Below are 23396 nucleotides of genomic sequence, written 5' to 3'. Positions count from 1 at the left end.
CGACACAGCTGCTTGGAAAAGGGATAGAACCCAACACCAATGTCCGCTGCCCCCCGCCCCAGTTCAACTGAAATTGGTAGCGGTTCATCCTAAAAAGCCCGGGGGGGGGGGAGGAAGGGGCTGTGCCAAACAAGACCCAGCTGCCTCTCACTCCCGGCAGCTCCAATTGCACCTCTCCCTGCCACCCCACAGGTCTACCTGATGAATGGACAGCCTGCATGCAACACAGCTCTTAACGGTGGGGTGGGAGAGGTGTGGGCAGCTCTACCTGTTGAATGACCAGCCTGTAGGTAGAACAGTTCTTGTTAATGATGGAGAGAGAGGAGCAACCAGGATTGCTGGGGACTAGAGGCCACTTGTTTGGCATCCTCCTGGCCACTACGGACTGAAACGCGGGGATCTGAACTGGTACCAGCAAATACTCTAGTTGTAAGAAAGCCTTGCAGAGAAGCAACTGAGCAAGCAATTAGACACAAAAATCAACAGGATTTAACACAGCACAAGCCATCCAAAGAGGAGTGAGAAGAAGAAATAACCTTGTAGGGTGAGGAGGCTATTCTCTCTCCAAACAAGACTTGCCCAAGGTTTTCTGAAGGCCTTTTTTCAGTTTCATCTTGACAAAAGTCAAAGCTATGAACAAAGAAACAAAATGTTTATTTTCCATTTAACAACTTCCCACCACTAAAATAATTAATCTGATATCCAACCTCCAAATATTCAAAATTAGTTCAGACATAACACAGAAAAAAACACGTGTGCCTCACCATAGTTTCGACGCCAAAACATGAGTTGTCTTCCAGACGTACAAAAAGGCCATGGTTTGTATGGTTCCCCTCCTCCCCGATAATCAGAGGAAACTACTGTCTACTGAGTCAGACCCTTGGCTCACCTGGCTCAGTACTGTCTACACTGACTGGAAGCGGCTCTCCAGGCAAGAATTTCTCTCAGACCTATCCTGAAATTGAACCTGGCTGCGTCTGCATGCTAAGCAGATGCTCTTCTGCTGAGTTACAGACCAGTACATCGCTTGCCGCTATTCCAGATCTGCCCTCACAGGCCAGAGCAACATCCCAAAGCGTGGCTTGTAGATGCACAAACTGCCAGTCCGGATGCAAAGCCGAATTTCTGGTTTGTAAGCTAGCTTGTTCGGTGACCACTTACAGATCAAGGCCTACCAGCTGGTGGTTGGGTCAGACACCATGACCGGCGGTGGTTACATCCAAACTGCCTCAAAGCCAGTTCTGCTCCATATCATTTACCAATGCACACCATAGACGTCTCACACGCAGCACGCACTCCTTGGAATGCTCTGCTACATAAATTGGATGGATCTGTGGTTTAAGAATAACTACAACCTTCTATGGGATGGGGTTGTAGCTCAGTGGAAGAGCATCTACTTTGCATGCAGAAGGGCCCAGGTTCAATCCCTGGCAGCATCTCCAGGTAAGGCTGGGAGAGACTCCTGCCCGAAACCTTGGAGAGCCGCTGCCAGTCCGTGTAGGTAATCCTGAGCAAGACGGACCAAGGGTCTGACTCAGTATATGGCAGCTTCCTATAAACCGTCACACACACACACACACAGTTTAAGGGCATGCGGGTATACTTACGCATCATATTCATATGGGAGAACTGATTCTACAGAGTCCAATCTGTTTACAAAGAGCTCGATTTGTGACTAGGAGAAGAGAGAAGTTGTTTAGGCATTTTGAAACACATCTGATAAGTTAGGACAGATTTTTTATTTTTTTTTAAACCCAAACAATGAAGTAAGCTGCATACTACAGACTCAAAAGGGCAACAGAAAGCCTTCTGATAACACGACCATAAGCATGTTTACTCAGGAAGAACTCCTTCTGAGCTCATCTAAGCAAATATGATCGTAACTGCTTTACTCAGAAATAATCCCATTGATTTCAGTGGGAACTGCTTTAGATGAACATGGTTAGACAGGACTACAAATGCAGCTGCTAGTCACAAATAAAGTCGCATCCATTATGACCTCCTTTCAGGGCAATTATTTTACATATAATTGCCCAGCCAGAGTGGTATAGTGGGTAGAGCGCTGGACTAGGACCGGGGAGACCCGAGTTCAAATCCCCATTCAGCCATGAGACTTGCTGGGTGACTCTGGGCCAGTCACTTCTCTCTCCGCCTAACCTACTTCACAGGGTTGTTGTGAAAGAGAAACTCAAGTATGTAGTACACCGCTCTGGGCTCCTTGGAGGAAGAGCAGGATATAAAAATAATAATAATAATAATAATAATAATAATAATAATAATAAATATTTACTGCAGGGGTGGGCACACTTCAAGCTGGTGGAATCTATTTTAGTTTGGTTTTCTCCCCCACAAGCACCCCAAAAATCTTCAGAGCAGGGTCAGGTGTCAAATAGTGGCATGGAGAGCAGGGAGAAAAACCTATAATTTGAATTAAAGAACAGGGGGCCTCTGCTCACATGTCCAGCTCACAACTTTGTTTTGTGAACCAAGTTTACAGTCTTTGCCCAAAGCTCCACTGCTGATTTTCCACGCTCACCCCCTCGCGCTTTTTTTTAAACCCAATTGGGTTTCTCCTTATTGCTGCCATTAAAAATAGCGAGTTCAAAGACCTTGTCAACATTCTGCAAATCATCCAGTGATCTCCTAGCAGATCCTGGCCAACCTTCTGCCCTTCCCTGATTCACCAGTCTTAAATCAACCAAACCCCAAGGGTTCAGGAGGGCAACACAGTATGCTAAATATTCTACCCTAACCCTGGACACCAAAGGACAGCTTGCATTCAAAATCTCTTAAGACACCTTCCCTACCCACACAGAAGAAGAAGTCAACAAATGGTACCAAAGAATAACAGATTAAAAAATAAAAACACATCTCTGAAGTTACCCTATTTACCCGAATCAAAGACTCCTCTGAATTTAAGACAACCCCCTTAAGAAATAGGTTCTACCTGCATTTACTCCAAAGAAACAGGACTCTGAATTTAAGATGATCTCCTGATTTCTAATATGAAAAAACTTGGGGGAAACCCAGATTCAGGTAAATACAGTATTTTGCCACACCAAAAGATCCCATTAAAGACCTCCTCCGGACACTTTGAGCTGTTCTTCAGAACTAGCATGATCTCATAACAGTACAACCTCAGATACAAACAGCTCCAAAGGTTTTCTACCACTGCCAAGAAATCTAAAACCCAGCGTGCAATATAATTCTACCCAATCTTCTGGGCAACAGGCTTTACGATCATTAGAAAGCACTTCTGATATGCAAAAGATAAGTTCTGTTGCTTTACATTCATGCATCTCTGCACAAACTAGCTAGTCACTCTTTAATAGATCCATTTTATAGGCACACAACTGAGGCTGAGTAGGAATGATAGAGAGAAGATTTTCCCCGTAGTATTAGAACTCTGGGTTGGAATTAAATGCTGGGAGAATCCGGACAGACAAAAAGAAGTACTTCTTCACATAGAATGTAATTAAACTATGGAATTCACTGCCACTGGATGTGGTGATGGCCACCAGTCTGGATGAGTTTAAAAAGGGATTAGACAGAATTAAAGAATAGGGCTATCAATAGCTGCTAGCCGGGATAACTGTGTATTTCCATCAGGCTCAGAGGGGGCATGCCCCTGTACACCAGGTGCTAAGGAATGCCAACGGGAAGAGGCATTGCCCTCTTTTCCCCCCTTACAGTGTTCCCTGATACACCTGGCTGGCCTCAGAAGGAAGCAGAATGCTCAACAGGATGGACCTTGGGCCTGGTCCCGCAGAGCTTGTTCCTATGTCTTCCCCAAGATCACTCAGGTGGGCCCGAGATAAAGGCAGGATTCAAAAGTCCAGCTTACTCATCCAATACTTTCACCACCTGGTCTCATCCAGCAAAGACCCAGAGAAGGGAAGAGCAGCATTTTGCCGTAAACCTGAACCAGGAAGTACCCATGTGGGAGTGAGTAAAAGAAGAGAGGCAGGAATCCTCCTTCGCAGCACCCGCCCAACTAGTTACACCAGCTGAATTGCTCAAGAGAAACCTCCACAATCCTACAGCCCTACTTCCTGCATGCTGCCTCGAGTCTAGAGAAATCCAGATCTTCCGGAATATCTCCCGGTTCAGAGTTAGGGTCAAATTAGAAAGGAGTTTAAAAGGGTGTTGGACTGGCCCGGGATCAAATTCCCACTCTGCCTTGAAGCTCACTGGGTGACCTTTGCTGGTCACCATTTCTCAAGCCTAGCCTACCTCCTGGGGTTGTTGTGAAAATACATGGGGGGGGGGCTGGGAGCAATGCATTCCAACAATTCTTTCGAACAACAGTGGGGCTCAAATATTAGGAGAGCGGCTTTCAAGGGTGCTCATGCCCAGTGGGGCGTATAAAAATAAATTGTACTCAGATAAAATGAGAAAAAGCAGACACAGAAGCTTCCTTTCAGAGAACATTCCCCACATCCTTAGAGATCTCCTTGGAAGATATTAGCCCCCCTCCCCATGGAGGAAGCGGGATACACAGATTAGAATAGAGGTGTTCCCCAGCCTAAGGAGTGAGGGGTTTGGGGGGTTTTTTTGCCCACCCCCCAGCCGGATGAACAGGGAAACGCGCTGGCAGCTCCCCCAAGGGAAACTGAGGGGGCTCCCCCAAAGATCTGGGGGGGCTCCTTGAAAGGATCTGGGGTGCACCCCCCGCCCCAGTATATCTCCTTGTGAAAGTAGCACAGACATGTACACGACAGCTATAGACAGCCCTCTGCCAGGGAGAGAAAGGAGGGAAATGGACGTGCCCCCAAGGGAGAAGGGAGGCAAAGGCGTGCGCCCCCCTCCTTCACTGCCAGGGTGCCATCATGAACTGGGGGGGGGCTTCTATTTTGGAAGGGGGGAGGCACGTATCCGAGGCGGCGCCCCAAGGAAGTGGGGTCCGTATTGGGGGAGGGAGATGGGGGGAGAGGGCCGGGGGTGAGGGTCGCCCTCTCCCCACCCTGCTGAGTGGAGCTGGGGGGGCGCATCCTCTTCCTCCTCCTCCTCACCTTGCAGTCCGCGCCCTTCGATTGCGCCTCGCAGAAGCTGACGGGCGCCAGGCCGGGGAGGTAAAAGGCGCCCCCGAGGGCAGCCGGGCCCCCCAGCAGCAGCGCCAGCTGCAGCGCCAGCAGACCCGGCAGCGGCGGCAGGCGCCCCCGCCCCATCATCGTGCTGGCTGGCGGGCGGGCTGGCTGGTCGGTCCACCCCGGGCGGGCTGGCGGGCTGGCTTCCTCCTCCTGCGGCTGCAGCCCCACCCACCACGGCCCCGGCAGAGCACGGACGGGCGCAAGAGTCTCCGCGCCGGCGTCCCCAGCGGAGGCGAAGAAGGGCGGCGTCACAATCCCCGACGGAGAGAGAAGCAGCAGCCGCCACCAGGCCTCGCGGAGGGTCCCCTTCAGCAGAGGAGGCGGAGGCGGCGGCGGCGCCTCCCACGTGACGCGGGGAAGTCGAGGCGCCCGACGCCATTTTGGATGAGGGCGCCGCGCCCGGCTCTCTTCGGGGGAGGGGAGGAGAAGGAGTGGCCAGCCATTGGAGGCGGGGGGGGGGGGCGGAAGGCGCCTAGGGACACCACCTCTCGAAACAGCGGCCCTCGCCTCCAGCTGTGGTTAGACTACAACTCCCATCATCCCCCTGCTGCGACCATTGTTTCAACCTGTGTTGTTTTTTTTAACTGTAAACCGCCCCAAACAAAACAAGAAAAAAGGGTTCAACAGCAGCTGGGGGCGCGAGAGCGTCAGCTTGGCCAACCTTCACACAGAGCAATATAAGCGCAGAGCCCCCCCCCCGCCCAGCAGAGAGGGGGATGCGCTTTTTTCCCCCTTCTCCCCCCGCCCCGTTCTATGCTGTTTGCTCGCTCATTCGTTCCTCCCGCCTTGCTCCTTCTGCGCATGCGCACTTGCTCCCGCCTCTTCTCCGTTTCTTTCGGAGCCGTCCATCCGGGCTTCTGGGCGTCGTTGGGACGTGCTTACGTCAGCTATATAAGGGCCTTCAGCCCCTTTGTTCCTTCTCAGTGCGTCGTTGCTCTTCTGCTGGCGGGGACGAGGTAAGCGAGGGTAGGCCGAGCGAGGAGGGGCTGATGCACCGGTTTCTTTTAAAACGGGTGGCTACTCGTGAAGCGGCTGCTGCTCCTCCCTTCCACTTTAATTTTGCTCTCAGCTCCGCGAGCGGACTTTTCTTTGCCTTTCCCCACATGTCTCCCAACGTGCTTTCACTTTGGGGGGATCTTGAGGCGCCATTTTATGCTGGGGAGGAAAAGAGGAGGAAGCTGGATTGCCCGGGGAACGGGAGCTTCTCCCCGAAGAAAGAGAAGCGGGGCTGGGGAACCGGCGAGTGAGGGGAGTGGGAGTGTCGGTGGGGCCGCCATTTTGTGGCTGTCTGGAGGTCTTTTCTTTCTTCTCCAGTCCCGCCCCGGAGCGCGCGAGGGACAGACCGCCACTGCGCATGCGCCAACCTCTTCGCCTTTCCCTCCCCGTCCTGTAGCGCGCGCTCCGTAGTCCCCCCGCTTTTCCATTCACGCATGCGCGCTTCCTGTGTTCTTGATCCCACGCCGTTTGGTTTCTTTTTGTGTCCTCCATACTCAGATACTCTTTTCCCCCCTTCCCTCCACATCGTACTACTTAGGAACATAGGAAACTGCCATATACTGAGTCAGACCATTGGTCTATCGAGATCAGTATTGTCTTCACAGACTGGCAGTGGCTTCTCCAAGGTTGCAGGCAGGAATCTCTCTCAGCCCGATCTTGGAGATGCTGCCAGGGAGGGAACTTGGAACCTTCTGCTCTTCCCAGAGCGGCTTCATCCCCTGAGGGGAATCTCTTCCAGTGCTCACACATCAAGTCTCCCATTCAGATGCAACCAGGGCAGACCCTGCTTAGCTATGGGGACAAGTCATGCTTGCTACCACAAGACCAGCTCTCCTCTACTTCTGGCAAATAGATTCAGGACAGACCAAGGAGAGAACTTTTTCACGCAAGGCATAATTTTTTAACTTGTGGAGTTTATTGCCCTGAGAAGTGGTACCCAGTGGCTTATATGGCTAACAGTCTTGTGTTGGCTCACATCCATCTCATGTGGGCAAGAGATGTGTACTTCTTCCATCTCCCTTTTCTCCACTGTCAAGTCGTAGCCTGTAACTTTCTTGGCACAGGGACTTGCAAAAAGTACTACTTAGCACAGAATTTATGGAATTCACTGCTACAAGATGTGGTATCCGATTGCTTAGGTGACTTTCCAAGGCAGCAAAACAAATTCATGGAGGAAGAGGGGTATTTTAAAGACTGCATGGGGTCTCTAGCATTAGAGGCAATATATGTCTGAATACCCGTTTCTAGGACACAATAGTTGGGGAAGGTTATTGGCTTCATGCCCTGCTGATGGGCTTCCCAGAGTTATTTGTGGGAAGCAGGATGCTGGACTAGATGAAAATTTGGTCTGATTTATCAGGAGAGTGTTTGAGTTTGTCCTACTCGTTGAAGGCTGGGGGGTATTTTGGGAAAGCTGAGGGAGAATTGAAACTTACAGTGTACCCAGTACCAGCCCCTGAGGGCTTGCTGCCTGAAGCAGAAGCCTTCCTCTCTGCTTTCTTTTTTTAACTCTTAAAACCACACCCAAACTTCGCTCTCTCTCCAAACTCCTTGCCCTCTGCAATCTACCTATGGGGGAGCTGCTCAAAACTGGCCCAAAATCTGCCTGGAATGCCCCCACTTTGCCTTATTTCATTGTAGGGCTGGCTCAGGATGTGCAGCTCGCCTTGGTTTGTAAGCTGCATCTGAAAACTTAATCGAGTATCACTTAACATGAAAGCATTTCTCATCACTCCTAGCCCTTGAATTCCATGTTCCCTGGGCCTCTAGAATGTGCCCTTGAGGGACAGGAACAACAGCTTGCTGTTCCTGATCAGGCCTGTAGCCCAAGTTGAAAATGTGAGGGGGGGTGCAGTTCTGCTATTATTATTATTATTATTATTTATTCAATTTCTATACCGCCCTTCCAAAAATGGCTCAGGGCAGTTTACAAAGAGAAATAAACAAATAAGATGGCTCCCTGTCCCCAAAGGGCTCACATTCTAAAGAGAAACATAAGACACACACCAGCAACAGTCACTGGAAGTACTGTGCTGGGGGTGGATAGGGCCAGTTACTCTCCCCCTGATAAATAAAGAGAATCGCCACGAGAATCACCTATTGCAGCTATTACTATTTCAATGGGGGGGAGTAAGTTTTCTGGGACGAATTCTCACATGTACATAGTTGAGAGGGCACTTGCTTTCTCTGGGTTTCTGGACAGGATGAACTACTAAAATGCCTTGGGATTAAATTCCAGCAAGGACTTTGTTGCCACAGTGAGAATGAAGTCCATTGCTGATTAATGGTTAGGGTAATGGGCAATCTGGTAAGGACAGATTGGGCTGGAAGAAGATTTGAGCCCCATGAAGTTTCTTTGGAACCTATGTAGTTCTGTCTTGCATGTATCTGAGCCCAAAGGATATAGCTGAGTTTTGTTTGGGGTATAGAGAAATTTCAAGTTTTCTCTAGTGTTCAAGTTGAATATGTGGTGTTCCAGATCCCAAACGATATCAAGATGGTTGAAGCAGATCGTCCTGGGAAACTCTTCATTGGTGGACTGAACACAGAGACCAACGAAAAGGCTCTTGAATCTGTCTTTGGCAAATATGGCCGCATAGTGGAAGGTAAGCACAAAGCAACTTAAGCAGGGTTATCAAACTAAAGTTCTGCTGTGATGAATGCAACAGCTTTGATCAACTGAAGTGATAGAGCTTGTATGTCCTCTAAGAAGTTCTGAGCAGACTTGAGTAAAAGTTGGATAGTCCATCTGTGTAATGAGCAAGTGTAGTGACACTCTTTTCTCTCTTCAGTTCTTCTCATGAAAGATCGAGAAACAAACAAGTCAAGAGGATTTGCTTTTGTCACCTTTGAGAGCCCAGCTGATGCCAAGGATGCTGCCAGAGATATGAATGGAAAGGTAGGAACTAAGATTTTGACATTTATTGCAGTTTCCAATGATGGAACCTACTGGTGTAGGGTCTGCCCCAGTATTGTGTATGCTTGGTTAGCAAAAGAAATTAGCATGGGCTTGAAAATTTAATGCCTTCCAAGAGGTATTTTAAATCTGGTTTTAATCTGTTTTCAGTTTTAATCAATTTTAGCCTTCATATTGTTGCTTTTAGCTTCTGTTACTGATTTGTTGTTTTTATTGTATTAATGCTTGTAAGTTCCCAGCAGTGTGCTGGAGGGGCAGGTGGAAATATTTTAAATAAAGGATTTCCTTCTGATTGAGACCGTTTCGGACACTTATTCTTAGAAAATAACTTCTAATATTATGAATGTGCCGCTCTTCAACAAAAAGTTATTAAAGTGGTTTACACAGAAAAAGAATAATGAAAATAGGTCCCAGACCCGGAAGGGTACATAATCTAAAAGGAAACACAAGGTAGACCCTAGCAGCAGCCACTGGAGGAATATCATGTGAAATGTTACATTTGTGCTTCTGAAAATGTTTGGACCCACTTTGAAATGCAAAGACAAATAAACCTTCTGTCTACTTACTAGGTTTGACTTAAAGTGTGCTGTTGAGTCAGTGTCGACTCCTGACAACCACAGAGCCCCTGTGGTTGTCTTTGGTAGAATACAGGAGGGGTTTACCATTGCCATCTCCCACGCAGTATGAAATCATGCCTTTCAGCATCTTCCTATATTGCTGCTGCCCAATATAGGTACCAGTGGGTTTTCGAACCTGCAATCTCATGCTTGCTAGGCAAGTAATTTCCCACTGCTCCATTAGGTGGCCAGGTTTGACTTACTAGAAGTCAAAACATGGAAAGCCTATTGAATTGTCGGTATTGCAGCTTCACTTGTGTATTGAAACAGACTAACAAAATAAACAAACTGTAATATTTGTAGTTAATATTTGTTATCAGAGTAAAATCAGTTAAGGAGCATAACTTGAAATAAATGGCAGGCAAGTATCATGCAAGCATCTTGTACCCAGTGAATTAGTTAGCATGGTATAGAATAAAGGCTGGACATCTGAAATGCAATCCACAAATTGTTCATTGGCCTAGTTTCTTAAACCAAAACCTCTAAAACTTTAATCCCAAAGGTAATAGTTATACATCCAAGTCAACCTACTTAGGTAAAATGTACAATCAAGTTCATAGTATAAATGTTTCCACATAGCTTTAGGAATCATGGTCAGAAACTCTGAAAGGGGTTTGTGAAATTGAGTGAGGCATCTGGCAAAGGCAGCTTGAATAGTAAGTTGGTGTGAGGTATTGTTTACCACTCAACTGCTGCTTAGCCACTATTGACATCTTGAAAATATCTCTGTTACTAAGCATTTGTGTCGGAATGGCCATTATGTTCTAGTCCTGCATACCCCAAGAATAATTGCTGCAAAGGGAAGCAGAGAATTGAATACCTCAATTGTATGAGACATGAAATGGAAGGGATCTGTCCTTAAAGCATGGATTTGTCAACTTCACTGAGTTAGTCCTGTGTTTAGTCCTTAGATGGAAAAGCCATTAAAGTTGAACAAGCTACCAAGCCATCCTTTGAAAGCGGTGGCAGACGTGGGCCCCCACCCCCTCCAAGAAGCAGAGGTCCTCCAAGAGGCTTTAGAGGTTCAAGAGGCGGAAGTGGAACACGGGGGCCCCCTTCAAGAGGGAGTCATTTGGGTATGTTGTTGTATTCCCATGTGTAATTGGGCATCATAAAAAGCAGTGTATAGAGTGGGGCAGACAACCTTGACCCTCAAGCTGCTGTTGAACTATAACTCACATCATCCCTAGCCACAATAAATTGTGGCTGGGAGCAGTGTTCCCTCAAAGGCATGCACGTGCCTGCGCTCGCAAGTTTTTTTTTTATGTCCAGTCAGTTAATTTTAGATACCGCTCAGGTTGAATCAGGAAGGCCTCATTCTGAATGTATGTGTGCACACACTGCTTTGATACTCTCACCCAGAACAAATCTCATTCTGCAAACAGATGGAAAAAATTAGAACACTGGCTGGGAGTAGAACAAAAAAGGAAGAGTCAAGGTTGCCTACTTCTGGTATAGAGGCTGCAGATTAATAGCATTCTGGGAGAAAAAAATCTTTATGTAAAGAAAAATATTAGAAAAAACATGGCACGATTCAAGTAATGCATTGTTAAAGGGGAAATTGTTGATGAGATGTCAGGAAAAAAGATTACTTTTGCTCCTATTTTGAAGGGTCAAAACTATTCTTGAGTTCACTTGTGGGCTTGTAAGATTAAACCCACAAGATTAATAGGTTAGTGTTCTTGTAGGTGTGCTTTGAAAGTAGAAGCTGCATAGTAGCAGTGGGTCCAGGAATTAGCCTTATGTTGTCAGACAACTTGGGGATTTGGCTTTATATACAGTGTCTGCAACTTCCTTGGGAGATGCCCCAAACACTGGACAGCTACAAAACTAGCGTTTTCTGAAATTTGCTGCAGGACATGAGCTTAGACAAAACAAATTGTTCTGCATTCATATCAGCATAGTTGATAGCAACTTCCTTGCTTGTGGCCCGATTAGTCTGATTAGTAAGTCCACTGTGTAATGCAAGATGTAGACCTTGGCTTCCTTTGGCTGAGTTCTTGATTTTAGAGGAGAACATGTAGGTTGGGTTGTCTCAGCTCAATTGTAGATCACATCTGGTTTTATTGAATTGCTTGGTAGAATACTACTTGTGTGGAAAGGCCTATGGGTTTAAAAAAAAGAACTTTCTGCTAACAGATGCATTAAAGGTTGCCTCCTTTGTGACGGCAGGTGGTCATTGTGCATTTTTAGTGATCCATATGACCGCTAAACAAATTCTAGGGACAAATCCAACCTAGATAGTTAAAAGTGTATTTTTGCTTTTAACTTTGTTTCTCTTTTGATACCTTGTTTTGCCATGGCCTGAACAAATAACTATGACTTCTGTAGCTTAACGTTGCAATATGTTGTGAAACAAGTAAAAGTTACAACTTGTCTATTGAATATTGCTTTGCTACTCCCTGGTCTTGATCACGGGAAACAGACAGAGCAGAAGCCTGAGATGAGAGTGCAAGAGCGTTTTGTGTGCATCCTGGGTACTGCATGGACTGCTCCTTCTTCCTCAGTGTGTTGCATCCCAGTCAGTATTTGAGGATGGTCCATATGGAGAATTATGTTGCTTCTCACATTTGGTGGACTGAGGAAGCTTATTTGGTGTCGTTCTGGATACTGATAAGGATACTAGTATCGTAAGGGGACTGTAGTTGATGGACATGTTGCCACTGTTCTAGGTTCTTCTAGAGGTCCCCTTCCGATGAAGAGGGGCCCACCTCCACGTAGTGGGGGTCCACCACCTAAAAGACCTGCACCTTCAGGACCTGTGCGTAGCAGCAGTGGAATGGGAGGGAGAGGTAAGTCTGGGTTTCCTGTAACTCATTATTTCAATGCAAAATTATTCAGAAATGTGACAAGTATAACAAAATATCTGCAACTCCTGGATTAATGAGCAGAATCAGGAAGCCACATCTACAAGGATAATCCATAGCGGGGAGTCCTCAACTGCTTGGGTGGCCATCTAAAACCTGTGGTTGCCATTGATCCTGCCCATCTCCTGATCTTGGGGAGGAACCAGAGCTTGTCCTTGCAGTCATGCTGAGCTTCATGGACACTTAAAAGCAGCAAGGTTGCTTGCTGCTTCCAGGAAGCTTCACAGTCTTTATTCATCTATCATATTTTATACTTCCTGATATGTGTATTGCTAGGTGGTGTACAAAGTTTAAAAAAACAAATTTAAAACAGAATAAAAGCAGTTAGAATTTCACAAAATAAAAAGTAAAAACTATCAGGTGCAACCTAAGGTTCTTCCTAAGAGCAAACAGAGTAGGAGAAGCTCTTATTTCAACAGGGAGCATATTCCAGAGTCCTGTGGCAGCCTCAGAGAAGGCCTGGCCATGAGTTGCCTCCAAATGAGCCAGCAGCAACCATAACTGGATCTCTCTGGGTGACCTTAATAGCTGACGGGGTTCATAACAAAGAAGGCACTCTTAAGTACCCTAGACCCCAGCTATTCTTTATAGGTAATAACAAGCATTGCTCAGAAACATAGCAGCAGCCAGTGCAGTTATTTTAAAATCGGTGTGTTATGGTCCTTTTGGATTGTTCTAGAGCAGTGTTTCTCAAACTTTTTGGAGTCAAGGACCGCTAAATTCTTCGTGCAGAGTTTCAAGGACCGCTACATTCTTCATGCGCAGTTTCCCGGACCAGCAGTTAGTAAAGGGGTTTCAAGTCTGTCTATCTGTCTATCTATCTATCTATCTATCAGACTTCTGTATGCCCAAAACTTGCATCTCTGGGCAGTTTAGAATGAAAATAATATAAGCATTAAAATAATTAAATTTGGAATCTTTTGCAAACATGGAATATTAGGGGTTCTTAACCTTGGGTCCCTCAGTTAAACTCCCATAACCCCCAACAACAATGGCATTTGGCCATTATGGCTGGGGATTATGGGAGTAGAAGTCCACCAACGTCTGGGTACCCAAGGTTGAGAACCCCTGAATCTAAAAGCCTGGGTGAACAAATTTGTCTCCAGTATGTCTGGAGTGGAGGTGCTTGTGATTACTCAATGGAGAGGGGATGTTGGGCCATTAGAAAAATTCAAAAGCTACATGGGGCCAATGAAAACAACATACAAGCAAGCCCCACTGATGCAAGAGGGAAACAGCGTTCCCTTTCAAGGCGCCTCGACCACAACAGGCAGCTCGGTTTCAATCAACCAACCTTTGGCTGCAAACAATGAGCATGCAAGAACCAGCAGCCCTTCAAGTGGCGCCCACTGCCATACTTTTTCCTCCATGCCCCCGCACCGCATACAGTTTGAAGCTGTAAAGATAGGGAATAAGATAGCTGTAGGAAGATCTCAGCAGCACGTGGAGGCAAGGCACAAGAAGGGTCCCATGCCTCCGTGATACTCTTCCTCTTCCGTGCCATGTGCAAAATTGAGGAAGTGAGTGCCTTGATTTCAGTTGGGGGGGGGGGGGTTGACTCCCAGTCAGGGACCGGCACTCAACCCTTCGGGGACCGGCAGCGGTCCAGGGACCGGTGGTTGAGAAACACTGTTCTAGAGACCAGTCTGGCTTCCACATTCTGTACCAATTGTAGTTTCCGGACTACGTACAAAGGCAACCCCACATTGAGTGCATTACAGTAGTCAAGCCTGGAGGTTACTGTGTTAAGGTCATTTACCTCCCGAAGTGGATGTAGTTGTCGTGTCAGCCAAAGCTGATAAAAAGCACCCTGGCTATAGCCCCAACCTGAAAAATCAGACAGTTTTGAATCCAGGAGCACTAGCTATATATGCCTGATCCTTAGTGTAATCCCATCCAGAATAGGCAGATCTAAACCATCTCTCAGGTCCCGACCCTCCACAGTCAGTAAGAGATCCGAAAGGATCAGCAGAGTCGCACTCCTTCTGTCAATAGCCAGTTAGGGATCATCCATCAGGCCAACCAAGGCAGTCTCAACCCCATAGCCTACTTGAAAGCCAGTTTGAAATGGGTATAGATAATTGGTAACGTTCAAAACTGCCTGGATCTAAGAGGCCACCACCCACTCAATCACTTTGCCCAACCATGGAAGATTAGAAGCAGGTCTGTAATTGGCTAGCTCCAAGGGATCCAATGCAGGTTTCTTCAAATGAAGACTAATAATGAAGTGTGTGTTTATGTCTCGGACTGGGGCAAGTGGTGTAAATGTACTTGTCAGAATAAGACTTGTGGCTTCCCAGTTCTTCATGCTGTTGAGCATCTCTCAGTCCCTCCAAGCCATAAGTAACTGAGCAACCTGCTGGTACTGCTTGATCATTCTTAACACCTCTGAGTAAATCACTCCTAAAGGAGCAAACACCACCTCTGAAAGGGGTGCTTGTGTTATAGCATGTGGAGTAAATATTCATTAGTCTAACTCGCCTTGATGTGTATTTATCTGAATAGCCTTTATTTGGAGGAATTGAAACCTGGCTTGCCTGCAATATAACCTGGGGTGTAATTGTTACTATTCCTTTTGGATAGAAGAGTTATATCCATTGCTTACTGCCACCAAAGAGACATTGGTCCATTGTGGTGTCTCCACTCTTGGCTCAGTGTGGCAACACCATGCTCTGCTCATTGTCCTCCAAATGTTCCAAGCTTTCCTTTTGTACTTGGCTTTTTAAGCACCACTGTCACGTGGCAGAGACAGCTATGGAGGGCTTCCACGCAGAGAGCCACTGCCTTCCCGAAGAGATGTCTACTTGTCTCCAAGAGATGATGGCTACAGTACTAAAGACAGGTAAAATCAAGCTCTGTTGTGCGGTTTCAGTTTAAAGGCCCGTATTCCTCTTGAACTTTCTGCCATTGTGCTTTTGGATAGCAGTTGTAATCTTGAGCTTCATTTCCATAGTTACTCAAGTCGAGACTATCCAAGTTCCAGAGACACAAGGGATTATGCACCACCGCCAAGAGATTATGCATACCGTGATTATGGTCATTCCAGTTCACGTGATGAGTATCCCTCGAGAGGTTACAGGTACCTTGTGTTCAATTTTGTGTGTTCTTGGTAGCTGGTCTTGTGGTAGCAGGAGTGACTTGTCCCCTTTGCTAAGCAGGGTCTGCCTTGGTTGCATATGAAAGGGAGACGAAGTGTCGGCACTGTCAGATATTCCCCCTCAGGGAATGGAGCCGCTCTGGGAAGAGCAGAGGGTTCAAAGTTCCTTCCTTGGCATCTTAAATATAGGGCTGAGAGAGATTCCTGCTTGCAACCTTGGAGAAGCTGCTGCCAGTCTGGGTAGACAGTACTGAGAGAGATGGACCTATGGTCTGAGTTGGTATATCTCAGCTTCCTATGTCTTTTGCTTGGAACAATCTAGTCAAGCATATTATTGAATTGGTGCTTGACCTGTACAATGTAATCAAACAATAAAACACCAATATAAGAAACCAGATTTAGTCAGTATGCTGCCTGTCTGTTACTCATGTTACAGCATGAGAAACCACTGTCTTTTATAAAAGTGGCTAGCTAGCTGAGCAGAGGCTCCTTTTTTAAAATGGTGATTCTCTTATACTTGGCTAGGGGAGAGCAGCTGCCCCTATCTGCCCCTGCCCACAGCATGCCTGCAGTAGCAATGCTGGTATCTACCTTATGATAGATTATGTCTTATGTTTATAGATTGTGAGCCTTTTGGTGTCAGGGACCCATTATGCAAACCGCTTTGAGACTGTTCCTTGAAAATCGGTATATCAGTTATTTGTAGTACCAGCCACCAGTCAATCAGATAATGGTCTGAGGGTGCTGCTAGTTTTGCAGAAGTTACGTTGGTCCATCCCTGTAATCTGCTTGGCTGGGAGACTCCTGGGGAAACCGTATGTAAGCTTTTGTGAGGAAGAACATGTGTGTATGTATACCACCTAGAGATTTCTATATCAGGCGGTATAGAAATTCAATAAAAATAGGTGACAAATGAGTTGCCAATGGCCTGTACTAAAATTCAGCAGTTATTCCTCTTACAGCGACCGTGATGGCTATGGAGGGCGTGACCGGGACTACTCGGATCACCCAAGCGGAGGCTCTTACAGAGATTCTTATGAGAGTTATGGTAAGTGCTTGCTTTGAGGGTCTTAAGGAATGTAACAGGCCTCATTCATGCCTTGCTAGACTACTGCTACTTAAGGGGAGGGAGTAGCATGCTGGACTTGCCCGCTGCAGTAAAAACAAGTTCATTTTCGTTATTTAACAAAACAATTGAATTACAGTTCCCATAACCTAACGAAGCAAAAGTTCAACAGTTCTGAACTGCACCTCTCACTGGAAAAAAAAATGGCTGAGTATCTTCTGTAAAATAGCAAGCTGTTCTGGAATAACCCCAAAAAGAGCTGCCTTGAGAAAAACCAGCGTCTTCAAACAGCCTTTTGTTTCATTCACTGCCCGATACTCCCCTGCCAAATGTCCCAACATGTGAGATTATATTAAAACTTCTCAGTTAATACAAAAAGAGTAACAGAAGCCTTGATTCAGTTCTTTTAAACTCAGATATAAAATTGTGGTGATATGATTTATAGTGTTGCCCTATTACCTGACCATTGAACCTGCAGGTAACTCACGTAGTGCTCCACCTGCACGAGGCCCCCCTCCATCTTATGGTGGAAGCAGTCGCTATGACGATTACGGGAGCACCCGAGATGGGTATGGAAGTCGAGAAAGTTACTCAAGCAGCAGAAGTGATGTCTACTCAAGTGGCCGCGATCGTGTGGGAAGACAAGACAGAGGCCTTCCTCCTTCCATGGAAAGAGGCTACCCACCTCCACGTGATTCATACAGCAGCTCAAGCCGCGGAGCACCCAGAGGTGGCGGCCGGGGAGGGAGCCGCTCTGATAGAGGTGGAGGCCGAAGCAGATACTAAAATCTCTTAAAACTTTTGGACCAAATCAGTTTTTTCCTCCAACAAACAGGATGTGGAAGTTCCACCCTCACTCCCCGAGGACTACCGAAAAGTTGTTTTTACCTTTTTTTTATTGTTGCCTGTTAAAGTTCCCCTCCATGACTTAAATGTTTTTTGTGAGGAAACGTAAACGTGTTTAACTTTCATTTCAAAATTGTTAATTTCTCTCAAAAAGCAGATGTTAATGTATGACATTTTGAGCGTGTGTACTAGTGTTGTAATTTTCGAAGTAAACGTTAACCCTGAAATGCCACCCTTCTTCTTACCTCATCAATGAGACCAGCAAACCTGAGGCTTCCCATGCAACGCACAGCCATCTAACATGGCCCTGGATCGTTCTCCACATGCAAACGTGCCTTATTTCTAGGCAGCCATTTAGCTAATGGAGGGTGGTGGGGATGTGTGCCAAGCTAAAAATGTAAGTGTCCTCTCTCAATGCTGAAATGCACACAATGCTCCCAAGTAAGAAATGTCTTCAGTCTTGTGTTTTAAAAAAAAAAAAGATCAGGATACCATTCAGTCATTAAATCAAAACAACAAATGGATAAATGCTGAATGTACATTGTGCCACCCTTCGTATTTCATTTGGGAATGTGCAAGAACCTCACCCCCCCAGTAAAATATTGGCCTGTAGCAAGCAAGCTGCAGAGTTCTGTAAATAAAAGAGGTTTGACCGGTTCCATCAAAGAAGCTGCAAAAAACGGTACTTGCTCTTACTGTTTCAAATTTTTGCAACCCTGTAGTGTCTCATTTTTAAAGGAACAGCTTTGACTCCAAAGGCAAAATGGAGAAAAAAAGATAAGCAAAGAAGTCTTTCTCTCCAACTTCTCTGAAAGGCTTATGGCTTCACATAAACAGTGAAACTTTCAGCATTCCACTACAGATTTAAAGCATCAAATGCCCGTGAAACAGCAAAGATGGTAAGCAAAGCAAACTAGTTTTTCAGTCTAAGTCAAACATGAAACCAAAACTATCGTCTTAATACGGTAGGACATGCTGTACATCATGGCAATGGAAGTTCTTTTTAGATTGTAAAGAATACAGCACCTAAATGGAAAAAAAAAAAAACCTGTAAGGATAGCCTTAGGCGAAGCCTTCCAAATTCAACATAACCTTATCTTGGATGAAAGTATGTATGGCACAAAGCTTTTGAACCTGGCACTAAGAAAGCAGCTCATTTATAGACAAGCATATTGCTGTAAAAGGGTTGGGAGGGATTGTTCTTTGCCCAGTGTTTCATTGAAGAAACTTTAAAAACCAGGCTGCCTGTACCTTATTTTAAGAAATTAATTCCCTAACACAACCAGAAACTGGCTTAAATTGCCAAAATTATTATCGGCTTGGGGAATTTCAAGCAAGCCATTATTCCAAACTTAATGTTTAGTTGGATGCCTGACTTTTTTTCCCTTTGTACTGTAGTCTTGTGTGGGGAGACTTGATATCAATGGCAGAACCTGTGGCAAGTTGGCATGACCCAGGTGCAGCGGGGAAGCTCAAAAGATGCTCTTGAAATGTAATAAGACTTGAAGACCTCCAACTAAAGTTCTACCGTAATCCTCAAAATATATTTGCCAGTCAAGTTTTGGATTTACCATGAAAAAACACCATTGGAAAGGAACTAAGAATTCATAAGCCATGCAACTTGTCACTAAGCCATTCCAGTTCATTCCAAGCCAGTGAACCTTCCACCTCTCAAACTAAAGCATTAGAGTTTGAAAGAAACTAATCGGCAAACCCCAGCATATTGCTGTGTGCTTAGGGCTGGGGGGTGGTTGTGGGCTTGGGTGAATTGGGCTAGCTCTATTTTTCATATCTCTCTTCATTGTTGCAGGCTGACCACTGTTGTTACGATGATGAGACCTGAGGCAGCGCATGGCTCTATAGTGGACAACATACAGCATGTTGGCTGTAACAGTACAACAGGCAAGTCCTAGGTGGGTACAGTGACATCATTTTAAGAGCCCTGCAAGCCCCTTACTTAATGTTATACTTTACATGACTTGCAAACTTAGAAGTGTAACTGGAATAGAAAACAGATAGCTCAAAGGCAAAAATTTGAAATTGGGACACAGATGTAATAAGGAATTTAAGTTCCTGACACCTTCACAGAGATTTCAGCCAAGCTCTTTCATGTGTGGACAGGGTGTTCCAGTAGACAAAGTGCCCCTAAAAGCTTGTCTAGTACCTAAGTTTGGATAAGCCAGTAAATTTTAGGAAATGATTTGTACAGGTACCATTAATGTGAGCACAAGCTACATGTCAAATGTAAGCTTTAAAGGAGATTTTAGAGATGTGCACGAATCGGATCTTGTGATTCAGTTTGAGATCAAATGGCAAAATCCTCTAATTGATTTGAGCGCCATTTTTTCTGGGGAGAGCTGGTCTAATGGGTCGGTGGGTAGATGAGCCCTCCACCTTGGACTTAACGCAATGGCCTGCCTTGGAGGGCAGGTCTACTAAGACCAGTCTTCCAAGGCCGGCCGATGCACCACGTTGGGGAGCTCATCTACCTGTCTGCCCCAGTTGGTAGACCAGCTCGGCCAAGAAAAAATAGTGCTTGAATTGATTTGAGTCAAATCAGGGTCAACTCAAGTCCAAATCACCCCAAATCGAGCTCAGATGGATTCAGTGCAAATCAGTTTGTGCACCTCTTTTAGTAGATAGTGCCTCCTTGGAATCCTCTGCCTTTAAACATCTGTTGGTTCTGTCGGGTGTCTGTCTTAAAATGTTCCCTAAGCATTTTGATTTAGAAACCTCTTTGGCTGTGAGACAAAGAGAAAGCAAGTTAAACTGATTCCCAGGGTTCAGCTCAGTTATGAATGCAGTTACTGCTGCAGTGGTGATGGCGGCAAGCAGAAAGCTTTGTCTTCGGTCTGCTGAAAATTGCTGTGCAGAAATGCATGTGGTGGTCAGCACTCTGCAGAGCACTGAACAGAGTACGTCTTTGAGTGTGTAAGCAGCCAGAAGTGCACTTAAAAAATACTAAATATGTTTTCCTCTGTCCTGGGTGATGGTGTAGCATAGCATTGTATCAAGTCCTTCTTGTTGTCTTAAGGATACTGTGTTCACTTATGACTGCAAATCACACTTCTCCAAAAGTCTTTCAAAGATAGAAGTTATGGAACATGAGTATTCTGCAGCCTGCCATGCTCTCAGTTTGTGTTAACGTCAAAACGAAACCACTCCTATGCAATGTCCCTGGGCAGGTCACAGTTTTCTAATTGCCACCTTCTGAGACACTCTTATTAATACAACTTTTTATTTTCTAGGTACTGGGATAATAGTGGCTGTCATCAGAACTGAAGCTTAGAGAGAGTGCAGCTGATGAGCGGGCTGAACATTCACTTGCTATGTGTAACGAAGGCATTTTGGAGGAGAGTCAGATCTTAAATGCCATTGTCAGTCTTGGTTATAGGCACTGGATGATGTGCATAAAGCCACCAGGAAGGTTTTTAGGTGTTGGGGCAACTTGCCAATGATTTGGGCAGCAACAATTCTAGGATGTAGCTTGTTCAGTGGTGGTAGTAGATAAGCCACACGTGGGCCTTTTCTGGAGTGTTTCCGGGGGGGCACTCTTGTATGTTTGGGATCAGCATGGCATTTGTTACATTTTTATACTGCCAAAATGGGTGTCTCATGGCAGTTCACATGCTTGGGCTAGACAGTAGGGTTTGGATAGAGTTGCTGCAAAATCCTTCCTAGCATGTTAGGAAAGGGTCAGGAGGCCATAAATGGCATGACTTGTGGTAGTCTCATGAACTTAAACTAAATTAAGACCACTTTGAATAAAATGTGCCATGTAATACATCTGGTCTGCTTCCCTGCATAGACAAAACAAAATGTTTAGCAATAAGGCGTGTCGCATTAAAGCAGGGGTTGGACTACATCTCCCAATATCCTCAGGCACAATGGCCTTTGGCTGCTGTGGCAGGGATAATGGGACTTGTAGTCCAACTGGGGACCTGTTGGAGAACCCCTGCTTTAATGACTATCCACTTGCTAAGTCTTTAAGGTGTCCTGACACTTTGTGTTTTTCTGATAGACTAACCCCCTGGAAGTGTTTAGAAATCTGAAATTGATGTGAACTAGGTTGAGGCCCTCTGCTCTCTAGGCTCTTTGGTCCCACGGGTGAGCTAGTACCATAAACTTAAATAGTTGACTTGTTCATCAAACCTAGGCAGAAATCTGTTTCAAAATGAGAGAGAACTCCCAGCCCTAAAGTAATTGGAGCTTCCTACAACTAAAGCCCCCAGATACCAAAATCTTTGTATTCCAGCAACTGTTCAATAAAGTTGTGCACCTTAACTTCCTCTTGAGCTCATTTCATTATTTCAAGATGCTACATCTATACAAGATAACGTCTTTAATTGAGAGTACCAGTTTGAGTAAAGCACAGTGATGGCATTCCATTCAGAATGGTCTGATCTGGAGAAGGGCAGGAGCCCTTCAGGTACCATGAAGTGTTTTTACCTGGCCCCAAGGCAATCATGGGCAGGCTGATGGTTCTTTTGGTCGAGGTGCTTGTGGCTGCCTTGGTTAAAGGCCAGATATTGCCCTAGGATGGGGTTTTTTCAGATGGCGGCTCCAGTCCATTTTAACATCATCCAGGAGTGGGACATGTTGACCTCCAGGAGGCTTATTCCTTCCCTATTCACCCTGCCAACAAAGTTTCTCAGGTTCATGTACAACCTTCGCATTCACTATCCTTTGGTCTGAGCCCTCCGTGAGTGTTTACCAAGGTCATGGTGGTGCTTGTGATGCATTTGTGGCCCAAGGATGTGCATTTACATCCTTCACTGGATGATCTAGTGATCCAATCTCCCTCCCGACAGCAAAGTCTTTAGAATGTCCAACAGACACTAGACTGCCTGGAGACATGCGGGTGGGTTTGTTGTAAACAGAAGAGTTCCAGCACCTGAAAGGAACAGAAAGAAAGGAAACGGGAGCCTGGTATCCCTGCCTGCCAGCCGAAGGGACAAGCTCATGAAGATCTGCAATTCTCTAAGGAGCGACTATATCCGCCCTGTGCTCAACTCCAGGAGACCATCATTTCCCCCCCTAGAAATGGTTCCTTGGGCAAGATTTTTAGCACAGTGGTCTCTGTTGCCTTGTTGCCAGATCTCAAAAAAGAGCCACAGTTCCTCCTCGGGTAGTGGCATCTCTGGAGCAGTGGTCGTCCCCAGCAACCCTACAGGGGATAACCTCTCGTCACACAAGAGAGTTGTAAGTCTGAGGAGCAGGGCCCCATTAGCCTTATACGTGCATCCTATTGGATGTTTGCTGTTCCATGCAAAGGCAGCCTATGTGTCAATGGCACGCCATACTACTGAAATTCAGGCAGTTTTTGCGACTGCCAGCAGATGGAGATATTAACCAAAGTCCAACAGCACAGAAGTGAGCACGGTTGCTCTGGAACGGAAGTGTCTGTCGCAGCCTGTATCTGTCACCAATAATCTCGTGGCAATGCTGAATGGTGGGAGTTAGTTGTGGAGTAGATGATCAAGGTGAGCAGACTTCAGGTTTGCAAGATCTACTTCCGGTTTCACTAGGACCATGAAGTGGTAACACCAGAACAAAGTGCAAAATGGTGGTGGGCAAGGTGGCTCCTGTTCGAGTGACATTGGGGAGTAACTCATGTGGCAAAGGCCCCCAAGGAATGGCTCAGAACCCTGAATCTCATCAGTCACCTCTAGAGTGGCCATGCCCCCCGAAGTTCCAGGTTTCACCCGGGTTTTAAGCCGCTCATCCAGATTGCTTTGCCCACCCAGATTCGCTGGGATTTCAGCTTTCATTTTAAAATAAAATTTAAAAAAGCTCTAGCCCTTGTAGAAGCAGAGTTATGGAGCAAAACGTGCAACCGCTCTTCTGCTCAAAAACTATGTTTTAAGTCTATTTACATAATATGTAAATTAGGTGCCCAG

At 45.9% G+C, this 23396-nt stretch overlaps 2 protein-coding genes and 1 non-coding gene across 6 annotated transcripts in view; 2 read left to right on the top strand and 1 right to left on the bottom strand.

Annotated features, from left to right (window-relative positions):
* The window catches only part of LOC128335385 (transmembrane 9 superfamily member 2-like), a 48453-nt gene extending 42624 nt beyond the window's left edge, over nt 1–5829 (bottom strand). Inside the window, exons 1-3 of one of the 2 annotated variants that reach the window (XM_053273496.1) lie at nt 5013–5829; nt 1608–1675; nt 537–630 (exon numbers count right to left, since the gene is read on the bottom strand). In XM_053273496.1, coding sequence (XP_053129471.1) covers nt 537–630; nt 1608–1675; nt 5013–5171 — 321 coding nt within the window. In that variant the 5' untranslated portion in view covers nt 5172–5829. The remainder of the gene's footprint in view (nt 1–536; nt 631–1607; nt 1676–5012) is intronic. The other variant, XM_053273494.1, reaches the window with a different exon arrangement.
* A 61-nt stretch (nt 5830–5890) lies between these two features.
* Nucleotides 5891–21780, top strand: RBMX (RNA binding motif protein X-linked). Of its 3 annotated transcripts, XM_053273499.1 has the most exons (10): nt 5891–6046; nt 8566–8692; nt 8879–8985; nt 10525–10696; nt 12293–12412; nt 15215–15329; nt 15441–15566; nt 16547–16632; nt 19307–19409; nt 20745–21780. In XM_053273499.1, the coding sequence occupies exons 2-9, from the start codon at nt 8584–8586 to the stop codon at nt 19309–19311; spliced, it is 840 nt and encodes a 279-aa protein (XP_053129474.1). In that variant the 5' UTR covers nt 5891–6046; nt 8566–8583; the 3' UTR covers nt 19312–19409; nt 20745–21780. The 3 variants fall into 3 exon arrangements, with proteins under 3 accessions (XP_053129474.1, XP_053129473.1, XP_053129472.1); XM_053273498.1 differs by lacking the exons at nt 19307–19409; nt 20745–21780 and adding an exon at nt 17129–17728; XM_053273497.1 differs by lacking the exons at nt 19307–19409; nt 20745–21780 and adding an exon at nt 17129–17728 and having other exon boundaries at nt 16532–16632.
* On the top strand, nt 8737–8809 carry LOC128335758 (small nucleolar RNA SNORD61). Its single transcript, XR_008311713.1, has one exon. It is a non-coding gene; the product is annotated as a small nucleolar RNA SNORD61 (small nucleolar RNA).
* Nucleotides 21781–23396: the final 1616 nt, after the last annotated feature.

Source organism: Hemicordylus capensis, chromosome 11 (genome assembly GCF_027244095.1).
Source record: "Hemicordylus capensis ecotype Gifberg chromosome 11, rHemCap1.1.pri, whole genome shotgun sequence".
Classification (NCBI taxonomy): domain Eukaryota; kingdom Metazoa; phylum Chordata; class Lepidosauria; order Squamata; family Cordylidae; genus Hemicordylus; species Hemicordylus capensis.
Note: the sequence above shows the minus strand (reverse complement) of the source record. Positions and strands in the feature narration are given on the sequence as shown.